This window comes from Pochonia chlamydosporia, chromosome 7 (genome assembly GCF_001653235.2).
Source record: "Pochonia chlamydosporia 170 chromosome 7, whole genome shotgun sequence".
Classification (NCBI taxonomy): domain Eukaryota; kingdom Fungi; phylum Ascomycota; class Sordariomycetes; order Hypocreales; family Clavicipitaceae; genus Pochonia; species Pochonia chlamydosporia.
In genome coordinates, this window is record NC_035796.1 from 2451878 (window position 1) to 2466206 (window position 14329).

General features: G+C 49.4%; 6 protein-coding genes across 6 annotated transcripts; 2 read left to right on the plus strand and 4 right to left on the minus strand.

Moving 5' to 3' along the window:
- Positions 1 to 2071: 2071 nt before the first annotated feature.
- Positions 2072 to 3068, plus strand: VFPPC_09429 (hypothetical protein; the record flags this gene model as incomplete). Its single annotated transcript, XM_018287966.1, has 3 exons — positions 2072 to 2410; positions 2458 to 2781; positions 2874 to 3068. 3 exons carry the CDS (start codon positions 2072 to 2074, stop codon positions 3066 to 3068), a joined length of 858 nt encoding a protein of 285 aa, XP_018139316.1.
- Positions 3069 to 6134: 3066 nt separating this feature from the next.
- Positions 6135 to 6341, minus strand: VFPPC_16531 (hypothetical protein; the record flags this gene model as incomplete). The annotated part of the gene is made up of 1 exon (XM_018294284.2): positions 6135 to 6341. The coding sequence occupies one exon, from the start codon at positions 6339 to 6341 to the stop codon at positions 6135 to 6137; it is 207 nt and encodes a 68-aa protein (XP_018139314.2).
- Positions 6342 to 6382: 41 nt separating this feature from the next.
- VFPPC_09427 (heterokaryon incompatibility protein (HET) domain-containing protein) lies at positions 6383 to 8469 on the minus strand (the record flags this gene model as incomplete). Its single annotated transcript, XM_022428659.1, has 2 exons — positions 6383 to 7144; positions 7216 to 8469. The coding sequence occupies 2 exons, from the start codon at positions 8467 to 8469 to the stop codon at positions 6383 to 6385; spliced, it is 2016 nt and encodes a 671-aa protein (XP_022284145.1).
- A 936-nt stretch (positions 8470 to 9405) lies between these two features.
- On the minus strand, positions 9406 to 11135 carry VFPPC_09426 (MFS multidrug transporter; the record flags this gene model as incomplete). The annotated part of the gene is made up of 5 exons (XM_018287963.1): positions 9406 to 9769; positions 9828 to 9966; positions 10030 to 10077; positions 10163 to 10943; positions 10992 to 11135. 5 exons carry the CDS (start codon positions 11133 to 11135, stop codon positions 9406 to 9408), a joined length of 1476 nt encoding a protein of 491 aa, XP_018139312.1.
- Positions 11136 to 11521: 386 nt separating this feature from the next.
- On the minus strand, positions 11522 to 11820 carry VFPPC_16530 (hypothetical protein; the record flags this gene model as incomplete). Its single annotated transcript, XM_018294283.1, has 2 exons — positions 11522 to 11620; positions 11713 to 11820. The coding sequence occupies 2 exons, from the start codon at positions 11818 to 11820 to the stop codon at positions 11522 to 11524; spliced, it is 207 nt and encodes a 68-aa protein (XP_018139311.1).
- Positions 11821 to 11943: 123 nt separating this feature from the next.
- Positions 11944 to 13791, plus strand: VFPPC_09425 (acetamidase regulatory protein; the record flags this gene model as incomplete). The annotated part of the gene is made up of 2 exons (XM_018287962.1): positions 11944 to 12776; positions 12834 to 13791. The coding sequence occupies 2 exons, from the start codon at positions 11944 to 11946 to the stop codon at positions 13789 to 13791; spliced, it is 1791 nt and encodes a 596-aa protein (XP_018139310.1).
- Positions 13792 to 14329: the final 538 nt, after the last annotated feature.

Consider the following 14329-nt stretch of genomic DNA (forward strand, 5'->3'; position numbering starts at 1 on the left):
GTGGCCAGTAGATACACAGAAACTTACCAAGAGTCGTCGAGCAAAGATCATTCAGACCATGGATTAGGAACTCACAAGCGAGTATCGTTGCCCCATCAACAGCAAACCACTTCCAACCCTTCCCCAACATGAGTTTGATATATAGAACGCAAGGTCGTTTGGCCAATTGAGGCAACTTAGCCCGGCTCGGTCATTGATGGACCGCTCTCATGGTGGACGCAGGGAGCTGTCCCAAGGGGGAACCGTCTCGCTCATGTTGCTTGGCTCGCTATTCATGTGATCCCTTGGTTAGACCTCTTCTGAATAGTAACAAGGAATGAATTCTAGCGGTACCTCTGGACTGGGAAACAACCATCTGCATTTCTGAAGGCAGTTGCAACATCGTAGATGAACTGCTGTGATTTGCCAGAGGTTGAGGCGAGCTACAGGGTTGTAGGTCCGTGGTTGTCTGTGAGAGATTTGCTGATTATGAAAGTCTGGGAGCATCCGGAGTTAGCACTGAGCTACGCTGGTTGTGACTGCGAAATGAGACATACCTTATGCCTTGATTCGACGACTCTCCGGGGAAGTCAGGCATTCGTTGACCCTTGGTATCAAAGAAAATAACCGCTAGGTTATTCAGCAAAAGGGAACGCTCCGCTGATGCAGAGAGATAGTATGGGTTATATCCCGTTGACACTTTGTCATGGAGGATGATGCTTGTATGGAGTCCGTAGCACAGTCTCTGCCCTCGCCTTGAATTTAGTGCTGTTCCATGGAAGAACGATGTGGCTTGGAAAGATATTTACATACCACCTGGAAACCATTGCGAGCATCGGCATGACCTCAACTTGTCCTCGTTCCCGGAAGGAGAGCAAAACACATGGACTAGAAGGGGGGGTTCCCCGGCTGGACCCGAAGGTACCAGGGTTGTCCCAAAATCGACCCTCCCAAACCCGGCCGACCTCTCGGCGATTGTCAACGCCCCCTACCCTTGTCAAAGGCGCCTGGTACCTGGCGTTACCCCAGTCAAAAGGACCTGGACCTTATCTGGCAGCAGACTTACACGCCGCCTTCGAGCCGGCGAAGCTGCTCAAGGAGTCGAGGTGCGTCATGTGCATCCGGGTCCCAGGTCTCCATCCAACACTGATATTGGGCTTGGATATACCACTGGCACAAAGTGCCGGCTACTGCTGCAGCCAGTGGGTGTTGTTTATCCGGACGCAGCCGTCAGTACGACGTACCGAGTTTGGGGATGAAAAAAATGGCGTAGAGCGGGCATTATTAATAAAGTAGGTCGTTGAAGAGAGAAAAGAAGAGAAGAATGAAAACAAACACGAAATTCGTTTCATATTCCAACGATCGCGGAGGTTGCGACTTCCTTCTTTCTTTCAGGCATGTTTCTCGCGTCCTCAACTCGGCAGGAGCCAAGCCTTGTAGGGCTCTCTGGAAATTCTGGTGCGAGGCCGCAAAGTTGGATGGGCTCATGAAATCTACGCAACGTACTTTAATGTTATATGTGTCAGACATTTTCGATTCTTTCAGGGTTCTCTACCATGCATGTGCAGTATGAATCCTCAGCAAATGTCCAGGCTGCGCCTTAAATACCAACTTCATCATTCAAATTGAGCCGTCAGTTCCCGTCCCGTGGAAAGCGTCTAGAGCCTCTTCATCGGCGCTAGCAGTCATTGGCGAGTATTTAGGCTCTGGCCATACACATATATAATTACGGTTACCTTCCCAGGCATAGAATTATGGACGGATATACTTTTGGCGCCAGCCGCCGCTGAACCATGTATGTCTGGTACTTTACTTGAGCAATTAGGTTTTGTCTACTTTCGTACTTATTAGCGCTCCAGCTCCCCAGCTGCTTTGTCGAATCTGAGAAATTCTTCCCAAGAGCTAAACTCAGCAATACTCAACACCCCTCTTCTGCCACTGCTGGACTTAGCAATGACTTTTGGTCCCTCACAAAAAACACATATCACCTCGCGCCTAGATTCCACGACCTGTGTCCAGCTCTTGCAGCGACATCTAACAATAGCCTCACGGCCGCTACTGTTACCGCCAGTACAAAGGCAGACATATCAAAATGCGGTCTGTGAAGTATCACTGCGCCTACTGGGCTATTGCCATCACGACAGCGATAACATACTATACCTTGACCCTGACACTAGGTGTCCCTGAAGTGGTCTTCCAAGTCCTTCTGATCCCTCATTCGGCCTTCCTCATCCGTCTCGTCCTACAGGGTCCGTCTTCCGAACCATGGCCACGCCTGTATTTTGTCGCAGTCGGCATCCTGCTCATCTCCCTTGGCTCTCTGTCGAAATACTTCTCCATCCCTACCATTGAGATGGAGGGGCCAAATAGATTCGTCCACTCTTGCTTGGCATTTCAAGTCCTAGGCTGCCTGGAAGCAATCAGGCAAAACGTAAGTGATGCATTCTTGTAGCGCTGAACGAGGCTAACTTCTGACAGAGGCATGATATCGAGCCCAGCAACGTGGGACTTATTATCGGAGCCCCGTCTCGCAATTTGTTATTCGACACAGCGAGACACCCGACCAGACGCTTTGCATCTCGAGTTTGGCGCGTGACATTGTGGCGTTCTGTGATCTCGTGGTCCTACCTCGTGGTACTCATCGCCGTGGCCGTTATTCTGGATTTCTTCGTAAAGGCATATGGTCCGGGTGTATCTTGCCTTTCCATCCTCACTCACCATACAACCAAGTGGAACGAGCATCTCGGTAGCTCAGCCTTGTTATTCTACATTGGTGCAGCCTTGGCAGACACTGCAGAAACCGTAAGTTCTCCTCCAGCAGGTTGTACCATTTTCAAATACACAATGTGGTAAACCATTCTCTTAACTGGGCTAATGGCAATGGCTCATCGCAGATATATCTCCCTATTCTGGAATACTTTAACCCAAGTTGGGCAAAAGTCGTTCAAGGACAAACGCCCTTGCTCGACCCAGTCTGGGGTTGGTCGGTGTTCAGTTCTGAAATTGCGCAGACATCGGTTCTGATGGTAGCGATGCTTGTCTCCGTGTCCTTGCGAGCATCACGAGAAGGAAGTGGCAGCACCCGTTAAGCGGAGTGGCAAATGGGATTTCATATTCGAGGTGTAGACCATGAGGGGATATTATGATGTATCGCATGCAATATCACCGAGCTGTAGAGATGCTCTTACTCAGGTTCCCTGATTCAACAGCCTATCCATGTCAACAAGCAGATTAGCATTAGTCAGTGTGACATTGACATCTGATAAAACTACGTCTTACGCAAATTTAATTCAATGAAACCAATAGTCCGTCGCAAATTACAACTCCGTCTAGTCACTTCTTAGCCACTGTCTCATTCTCCGTTGCATAATATAAGATCTGGAAGCGGTTGTGCAAGATGACTCCTTTAGACTCAACCCAACCGTCTACACAGAGGCCAACGAGCAACAAGCCATCCATCTACCAAAGACAACGATGAAAAATTCAACTTTGTTAGCACATTTACCACAGTAAACTTCGTGTCAGTCAAACGCTGTCAAATATTTTCAACTGCTAATCGCTAATCTTAAACCATTCCCATATCCCTTAGTGAATATCGCTTGTAGAATTTAGCCCGTTCAGCGACCAACGCCGACATTCTAAGCGTTAGGTCTGCAACCTATGCCGCACCTGCCAGAGCTCGACATTTTGCCTTATGTTCAGGGAAATGGTCGACTTGACAATCCCGTCCGCAGTACCAGGCCGCTTTACATTTTGCACACTTTCTCAAGGATACGGACGCATCCCCGCAATTTCGGCATCTCGTTATACTCGCCTTCGCTGTCAACAAACCATCTCCCCCTTCCGTGCTCTCCTCTGTCAACGAATTCTCTGACCTTGTCCCACTCTCCTCGGCTGTCAACCCATCATCTACCTGGGTCTCGCTTCCCCCAGCCATCGATAGATTATCTGGCCCTTTAACACTCTCCTCGGCTGTCAACCCATCATCTACCTGGGTCTCGCTTCCTCCAGCCATCGACAGATCATCTGGCCCTTTAACACTCTCCTCTATTGGCGACAAATCGTCTCTCCCTTTCTTGCTCTCCTCTGTCAACACATCATCTCCACAATTTCGGCATGTCCATATCCTCTCCTTCGCAGTCAGCAAATCATCTTCCCCTTTGTTGATTTCCTCTGTCAACAAATTTTCTGCTGTCTTTTTCGTCAATCTCAACACTCGCTGTTCGCCTAGACAGACTTGCGCTGCCATCCACTCGTTACCTCCGGGAGAGTAGAGCCCTTCAGCAAGCTGTTCTTCTAGTTTCTCTAATTGAATATCGAAACTGCTCAGCATATTTTCAACCGCCTCTACCAAGTATCGAAGGACTCCCAATTCGTTCCGATGTGAGACTTTTTCAACTGCAGGAAATTGTTGCCGAGCCACAGGTACGACTTCTGATTCAGTTAATTGTTGAATACGAAGGTATCGAAGAACACTTTTCGGAAGCGGGTCGGCGAGAGTAAGGGAGACGGTAAAGACGGGACAGAGCCCAGCCAGCGCCCATAAATCTCTTTTCATTGCAAATAGAGGTACCTTGGGACGTGACACAAGGACGATATCATGGGCGTCACAAGGGTTTCTGAGCAGAATAAAGCCATAAGTGAGTAGTAGGTGGTGGTTGGACATGTTTCCGTAAGAGATAAAAATCTGAAAATCTCCATGTAAGTGCACATGTTGGTAACATTGGAGGACAAAACGAGAATACCTGGTCGCCAACTGCGTAGTCCTTGTCCGCGACAACAGAAAGTTCTCCGGACGAAGAATCATAGCTAATACACTGTCCAGCCTCGAGGGAATGGTTGAACATGTCGGCGAAAGGTGCCAAGACTCGAATCTGCGTACCGTCGGGAAGTTGACAGTGCATGGCTCGACTCCAAAGGGTACAAACAGCCCACTTGTACTACGACGAGGAAATCAATATTAGTGGCGCTTGAAAGCATCTATCGAATGGACGTATCACCCACCTGTTCGAGGGTGAACTCGTTGGGTGGGAAAAGAATCGGATTCCGTGAAAACACCCGCCTCTCCAAGCTTTCATAATCCCCTTCAATTAGTTGCTGTAACCGCTTCGTGCCGTCGTGCAGTGCACTGCCAGAGCAAACTCGCAACTCATCATCCGAATAAAAGATGCTTGCTGTGTAGGTCAAAGGAAAGGTTGCTATGTAGCTACACGGGCCATCATATCCGAACGGTCGAGACCTGACATAGAGGAGGTAAACGGCCAGAAGCGTGTCGGCAGACAAATGAACCTCCAGAGATTTAAATACCGGTCCAAAACGGGGATCCCTCATTGCGATTTCGACCGTCAGAACGGCATTGGCCGGAATGGTCAGAATCTTCTCGCCTTGCTTGAACTGTCGTAATGACCTAATGCCCCTCCCTGTGGCTTCAAAATGGCCGAGCTCCAAGTCATCCAAGCCCGTGGCTCCCAAGTCTTTCAACCAAGCTTCCATGGCACCGAATCTAGGAGCGAAGCAGCGAGGGGGAGAGGAAATAGTGTTTATTTGTGGCTGTAGCCGCTGCCGTAGCTGTAAAATATATTCGGGATGATGCAGGGTTCAAAAGGACGTGGACGAGGACGAGGACCAGACGGTCGGATTCTTTTCCATTTTCCACTGCCCAGTGCCAGGTTCATGGCGTTGCTGGAACAACTGGTGAATTCGTCAACCAGAATAGGGAGGATACTTGGAAGGAGGGGGCGGTTGAGGTGAAGAGGCGGCCACCAGACAATATAAAAAGAAAAGGAAAAGAGGGAAAGCGGCGGTGTGGTGCGATGTGGTTCTTCGATGGCGGTTGTCTGGTGGTTGCTTTGCCGTCTGAGTTCAATCGTCAGGGCTCCAAATTCCAATATTTGGTCAGAATCGACCAAACCCAATGCAGGAACGTCCCAGCGGCCATGTTTTTGTTACTGAGCGAATTTGAGCCTGGGATAGGGGCTGCAGAATATGATGATGGAACCAGAAAATGTCTGAATGAGCGGTAGTTGACGTTGCGCGTGGACTTGATCATATTCATACTTGGGTATTTTTATGGTGTTGGTCCGTCGTCTGTGAACAGCGAACACTGCCAGACCTTCCTCCATTGGCTCGCTTATCTCCTGAGATCGGAACCTAGACTACCTACCTAGGTACCCAGGTACCTTCACCAAGACCACATACTTCCTGGGATCCATTGTCAAATGCGAATATTGAATCAAGTACCTGATCATATTGACCATGTATAGTCTCATTGCCAGCCACTCCCTGCGTTTGAGAAATCGGCCCAAACCGAAGCATCTACGAAACCCCGGACGCAACATCCGCAAGACACAAGTTCTAGACATCGCTGAAAATAGCAAGCATGAACACATTGCATAGCGATGCTCTATGTTATCTCGATATTCTCACGCCTCTGAATGACGTCGGTATATGCGCCACATTCCATAAAGTCCAAATCAACATATAGCCGCACCATCGACCTTCGAGCACGACTCCCATCCGCCAACTCTTCCAACATGACAAGGAACAGCATGTGTCGCTCCTTTTCTCCCCCCGTTTTCTTATACTTTAACCGCTCGATAACCACAAATTCGAATATCCCCTCCGGTAATGTGAACTTGTGCAACACATTGCCCTCTTGCAGCGTGCCCATCAGCAAATCTGTGCCAGGGATATACGCGGTATTGAAAGGCTCGTTTCGAATCTCCAACTCGACACAGAAACCCTTCAAAGTGAGAACCATGCCACGTATCCCAACAAATTCGACTCCCATATCCACCTCCTCGTCGCACCGATGGCCAGTGCGTCCTTTTAGGATGAGTGCGTCTGTGAAGCCGACTTCGCCTTCCCAACCGACAAAAGACCATGACGGGAAATCATTTCGTCTGCGAGGCTTCACCCACCGCATATGATACCACCGCAGGGACTGGGGGAGCTCTTTCAGCGGTAATCCCCAGACGAACCCGCCAGGGACAAGAGACCGTTGCAAGAAGTTAAGTAAACCCAAACACGCGTTGAGAGAGTCGCTATCGTTGGTCATGAATCGCGTCGTGTAAAGGCTCAGGAGTTGCGTGTAATAGTCATCTGTCGCTTTTCTGCGCAGATCATCACTGGGAGGCTGCAAGGAGGATAGCTTTTGCAGTTTAAGCTTGACATTGCCTCCAGTTAGTGCACAGATTCCGTGTAGAAGATGCCTTTGAGGTTTCATAGGATACTCACCACATCCTCAAACTCAGCAATATTGTTGCTCTCCATCTCCCGGTCCAATACCCGAGCTGGATCTACGGTGTCGTTGATGCTCTCTTCGCAGCTCATGGTGCCGCAGATGTAGTGCACCTGGGTTTTACCAAAGAAGATTCTTCGACGACTCAACACCAATTCTTGCAGCGTCCAAGCGCGTGTTGAGTGCTTACAGGTCGCCTCCTGGATCTCCTTGGCCACTGGAGGATACACAACAGCCAGCTCGTGACCATCAACCCATTCGCAGCACTGAGGCTGTCTTGGACTCCGTTGGGACACACCTCGCAGCCCTGCATTTGAACTATCTCCATCGAGGGCGATAATGGTGGCATAGGCGCCATTGTAGATCAAGTCCATGATTTTCAGCTGTTGCAGCTTCTGTGGTGAGGGTCGCTGGTCGATGCAGACGGCATCAACCCATAGATATCGAATTCCGAGGCTCTTGGTAGCAAGAATGGCGTCTTGAATCGTAGGTGGCAGTGTTCCTTTCTCTAATGCGCCTTCTTCAGGAACGACATTCCCCCAGACATAGCTCAAGGCTGTGTAGCGACAACGGGGCGGAGTGTCAACAACAGTGCAAGACTCGACGTCAATCATTCTTGTCGTCAGCAGCTCATCCGACCAAGTTGCTTGACAGTCATGATGCTCCAGTTCACATCGACGTAGCCAAGTGGTGACGACGTCTGGGTCAATCGTCACACCTCTAGCGCGAGCAGGGAGACCAGGTTGAGATGTTTTGGAGTTACCCGTCAGCGCGAACGAGTATCCTGTTTCTACTAATGCAGTGTCCTGTGGCTCGCCTAGATGTCTGCACACTCCTTGTGCCAGCTGATCCTTTGTCGCGATGGAAATACAAGTCGCATACTGCTTCTTCACGTCTTCCTCGACATCACCAAGGGCGAGTCCAAAGCCTAGACGGTTGTACATGCGCATTGGTCGTAAGTAGTATTCGGTATCTGCTGACTCGACTTCATCTTTGGGCGGGAAGATGGCCTTGATGAGTCGACATAAGGCACAAGAGTCGTCGAAGGCGATGTTGCCGAATGGGCCAAGGCTCCGGAATTGCCCAAGATTCGGCGCTCCGGTGATGTCCATTTCGCGCCCACGCTTAGGTGGCAGCTCATCTCTTACATCGCCATCGAGTAGTAGATTAATAATTTTTAGTTCTCTGCATCTGTCGCATAGGTCACTCGAGTGCTCCTGTGGTGCAGAGGCTGCCGAAGGGTTTGCCATGACCGATCCCCGATCAATGGACTGATGCTTTTACTGGCAATGTGCCTGTTTCAAAGGACTGTGAGGCAGAGGGGCACGAGGAGTCGTATTCTTCGAGAACGCGGGTTGAGCGTGGCCACCACAAAGGATATGGGATGAGAAGGGCACTGCTTCACAAAAAGCCGCTTCACTGTCAGGTTGAAACGCAACAGGCTGCATGAGGGCGTCTCAAAGGAACACTATGCCACATTTTCATTGGTCAAGGTGGGTTTACATTCCCTGGTTGCGTCAGCCTCAATTAGGAGTCATTCAAGAGGCCTCTCGCGGTGATGTTTCGACCATGCTGAAGTCTTGAGCGATCGGTTGTTGAGTTGTCTTCGTAAAGAGTTATGAGTGCCAGTGTCGCTCACTAGTTGCCGTGTTCTTTCAGAAGCCACTGGAAAATATTGAGATCCACAAGATGGGCCAATTTGAAGTTGTTTGACAGTGAATGTGTTCATTGAGCCCAGTTAAACTACCACTAGTGAGTTTAATCCCTGCCATAGGATTTCTTTTTCAAGGACTATACAATATTGACGTGCATAGTCATTGGCGGTGCGCTCTCTACTTCCTTGTGCCGCTTTTTCTCAGTAGCAGGAGAACACCCTCAGAATTGATTACGCTCCGTAGTGCGAACGCCAATATACCATCCGCCCGACATAGCCTAATGATAGCTCCAAAGTCATCGCGAATTTGTCAATAGGAATGTGTCTTGCCGTATGCTATTAGTAGGTCATATAATCCTGACATATCAACATCTCGGGGAACAAAGTCAAGTTTGTTTCATAATGTGGAACAACCACTGCTTAAGAGTTCAATCTGAGAAACTACTCGTGCCACGCCCACCTCTTCTTGGGGCGTGGCACGAGTAGCGTGCGCAGGCAATTATCCCGTTTGCCAAACAGTTAGCTGCTCTTGCTAACCTTGACGTTGTGTCGATCGCCTTCCTTGAACCTTGTCGTATCGCAGGAGAATAAACGGAATTACCCCCATGAGTAACGACACGAAGCCCAACAACGAAGGCGCCCAGTGAATTCCCATTTGATTATACATTGGCCTGGCTGCCAAGGGTAGCAGCACTGCTCCGATTGACCTTGTCATGCTGGCAGCGGCATGTGCCGATGCAGATAGGTCCCGATACATATCCGTAATGTAGTTGATCATGGCGATATACAGTAGCTGGGAACCAAGGCCGTAAAATAGACCACCCATCATCGGGACTGCTGGCCCAACAGACTCTGGCCAGGAGGTCCAACCAACCCAAAACAGCGAAACCACGATCCTTTTTGGCCTGTCAGCATCACGAAGCGTGTATTCTAGTGGGTCAACAATATACATACCACGGTGAGGCAAAGCAGGCTATGGGAAGGCGTCGATATGCTTCTTGTTGTGCCCACTTCTTCCCAGCAGCCGACGACTTGTCATACCACCAGGTATAACCCAAGCCCAGTATGAAAGCTACTCCCACACCAAGAATGACTTTAAAGTTGAATTAGTACACGAGTTTTGCAATGGCACCATGGTGTTTGAATATTCACATACTTGGTAAGTAGGCTATTCCAGCTGTACCAGGGGATAGCCCATAGTGATCTAAGTCGGGTCAGCATTCTCCAAAGAAAGAACAAGTCCATTGCAACAGTTCGAAGCTTTGATCATGGATAAAGCAAGTACTTACCTTGAAAAATGATGGGATAAGCTTGAAACGTAAGATACATGATGGCATACGCCAGTGCCATGTACAGTGCCGTGAAGAGGAGTATAGGCTCCGTGGTTATCAGCTTGGCCGGGCGAATAAATATCTTTCGCGGGTCCAAAGCACGCTTGTTACTTGCAATCATCTCATCATCCGCCAAAAGTCCCTCTTTCTTGCACCTTCGCAGCGATTTCTGGCGAAGAACTGGCGCGAAAGTCTCAGGCAGTAGGAGCACAAGTGGCAATCCCGGCACAGCTATTAGGACTGCCAGCAAAAAGGGCCAGCGCCACGAGATTTGAGACGAAAATCCGGAAATCACTGGTCCCACCAGCGGTCCGATGGTCGTGACGGACATGTATAGAGACATTGCAGTGCCTCGGTGAGATGGATTGTCAAATATGTCGGAATAAAGACCGCCTAGCACGGTGGTAGGGGCAGAGGCATTGATGCCACACAAGAGTCGGAAAACTACCAGTGCAGCAAAAGATGGAGCTGCTGAGCAGGCAGCCATGAAGATCAAGTATCCAAGAAATGTCCCAATTAGAACAGGACGGCGACCAATGTATTCACTTAATGGTCCAAAAAGCAACGGGCCAAGTACATAGCCGGCCATATAAATGGAGTTAAGAAGGACAAGATGCAAACTGTTTGTGACTTTGAATTGTTCCGATATTGCCACCAGGGCGCCTGACGGCATGGACGATCCTAGGTTTCCATTGAAAGTGCAGGTGATTCCGGCTATGACGATGTGTATCTTGCGTGGCTGGACGAGTCAGAGACTGGAGGAGGATATTCAAGGCCAAGGACTTACCCATGAAAACTTGGTAGGTTTACAGAAGTAGTCTTCGGTCGGTGTGGGAACTGTGCCGGAGACAGCATTATCGTCAATATTGTTGTTGGGTAGCTCCCTGATTGTTTGGTCATGGACATTGAGCTTTTCCGCCGTATTCGCCATATCATTAGCAGGTTGAGTTTATGTAGAACAAGTACATGGTGAAGAACTCATCACCCTCAATGACCCTCTCCAACATTGGGTTCTTATACCAAGAGCAGAGTTTATTCCATCCGAGTGTCGGGGCCTAGTCACTTACACGGCACTTCCGTTATCAGATTTGCAGCAAAACACTAGATACCATGATTGGTTGAAATCGCCGAATTTGTTGCCAAATGGAGTCGCTTGGTTGCGCTATGTTCTGATTGGCTGCTTTTGCCGAATCGGCAATGGCTTGTCAACCAGGAAGGCTTGTGTGGTTCGCTAGGACCGCCGACAACATCACCCACGTTGGTCATCAATTACTTCACAAAAATTGTGCGAGTCCACGTTATTGATGGCAGATGCATTCAACCTTTCTCCAAGGTTCGATAATAAAAAGCTTTATGCCAACCACTGCCGACACCGGAAGACCCAGAGCCGATGAGCCCAGGCCACGCTCGGGAAAGCTCCGTATGTGCTGAAGTTTCATCCCCTTCTACAGAACCGGTTGAGGCTTCTGGCTTCCAATCCAGTATATTAACAGAAAACCACAGGGGGCCAAGCTTGTGTGCATTGCCATCAGCGAAAGGTTCGCTGTGATGTTGGCCAACATGGCATCCCATGCACAAATTGCAATAGCAAGGGGTTGATGACCTGCCGAATACATCAACGGAAGAAACCCCAGGTTCGAGGGTTGTACTCGAATCGTCCTCATGCAGCTATACAGCCACGAGGCGCAGCTTTCGTCGCGAAGGGTAAAGACCTGGGCAAAGCTCGCTCATCGTCTCGGATGAATTTGCATGCGACAAGCTCCGTGTCGAAGGACCCTCATCCTAATCACCCACAGGCATCAACACAAGATGATCGACTCGAACAAGAGTCAGGAAACCTTGCCGATTTGATTAGTGGGGAGACGATTCGGACAGAACCCATCCAACACCAAGGAAGAATGTGCTTCATTGGCTCAGAGCCTTCAAACTTCAACTATTTGGTCCGTCAAACATCATCTCAACCTAGTCACGATAACGTGTTTCACTTCAGCAACCGCCAATACCATCTCAAATACACCGCCCATGACATTGAACATGTACCGCCCGAGGCACTGGAACGGCCAGAGAGGCAGCTCGTGGATAAATTAGTGCAGGCGTATTTTGAGCACATCAATCGCGGCTGGCCAATAATCGACGAAGAAAACTTTATGGAGCAGATAAATGGTAGAGATCCACGAAATCCGTTGTCTTTGCCCTTGTTTAATGCCGTTCTTTTGGTTGGAGCGCATGTTTTGTCGTTTTTGGAGGACCACGAACCAATGAAGCAACTCCAGGCTGTGCTGTTCAAAAGGACCAAGACCCTCATAGACTGCCGCTTCGAACAAGACAGGCTAGTATACATCCAAGTTGCTTTACTCTTGACGTGGTACTCAGACGGGCTAGAGGAAGTTGTCGCGAATGCCTGGTACTGGATTGGCACGGCAGCCCGAACAGCCATTGGAATGGGCATGCACAGAGACACGTCGACAGCAAGGTTGTTAGATGTACAGAAGCGCTCTTGGATTCGAGTATGGTGGGTTCTATTTCAATTCGATACGCTTATTTCGTTATCATACGGACGTCCACAAGCCCTGTAAGCTGCACCCCCTTTCTCTCAATTGTTGACCGTCGCCGGCTAACATTTCTCTAGAAACCTTGACGATTGCGATGTTCCCGATCTTAGATACGCAAATTTCGAGGGAATCAATGAGCCTGAATCAGATTTTGTTATTCAGCACACCCGCCTTTGTATCATTATATCTCGCACACTGCGACAGCGATGGGCACTACGAGCGACGGCCGAGCAGAGGGTAAAGGCAACAGAATGGGCGGATCAGTCCCTTGCGAACTTTACATCAGAGCTGCCTTCTCACCTGCATCTGTCAATGGCCAATGTCGGAACATGGCATTCTATTCTTCATCTGACATACAACAATTTCGTTCTTCTACTCCATCGGCCTCCACCAAAGCGTCAAGCCGATGATAATATATCCCGGGGAGCAACAAACCACGAGGTGTGTGCAGAGGCGAATATGGTTCTGGTTTCGCTACTGGAACTCCTGACAAGTACTCATCGCCTCTACACCTTGTCATTATTTGATGTGCAAGCCATATTCACAGCTATAGTTTCCATCAACAGCGAACTCAACACAAGCAACCCTCTGGTCGCGGCCAAGTCGTTGCGAAAACTGAAAACAATATCAACAGCATTGAGCGAGTTGGCACGGAACTGGAGCTTCGCCAGAGGTCTTTTACGAATATTCAATACCAAGGGAGAGCTGACACTGAGTAAAGGCGGCAGAGAGGCCGCGTCAAATTTGGTGCACTACGGCCCAGCGAGTGACCATTTGAGCAACGACCGTCCAGATGGCGTTCCGGGCCACGACGTCGCATCGACATCGACGACGATGAGAAATGAAGAGGTTTCCGCGAATCGGCTTGGATACTCAACCATTACCCCGTCAGAAACAGCGCACAACTCGCCGCAAAGCCTCATGGGGGACGCTCAGATCTCAACAGGCAATATTCTAGACGATTTTGTGTTTCCTGGCTCTTTTGAGTTGGAAGAGTTTTGGCTTGGCGTAGATAGTGACACTGGGCACATCTGATCACATCTGACTACTTGACGCCGGTGATAATGATACTTTCAAAGTGGCTCAAGATGCAGTAGTGCGACGAATTGGTCTCTTTCACGCATTCTATTACGTGTGGCCATTACGTGGAAAGCGAGGGAAATGAGTCACTTCGCGAGCCAAAGTTCGATGCTGCAACTACGTTAAAGTTTGGAATCGTTTACATGCCCATCAACTTGGCTCATCAATCTCCGCATCGGCCATCTACTATTGTTCAAATGGCCACATCACTAGTAGAGCTAGTGCATACCCCTCGTGCGAGTGACATTCTGCTAGGGTAGAGGAGAGAAGACACAGTGGCGACACCAGTTCGGCTAAAGGTTCCAGGGTCGGTCTAGCAAGAGACCAAACTATTATCGCATCAGTCGGCGTCAGACGGCCGCGCAAGGAAGTTTAGACAAGAAGCAAGGGAATCAAGGGGTCATGACTTTACGCACCGTGATAAAGAGCCTATCATGGTTCAGACTATGAGGGAATGGGGCAGAACTGGCATTGCGCTATACCGCTACGTCGA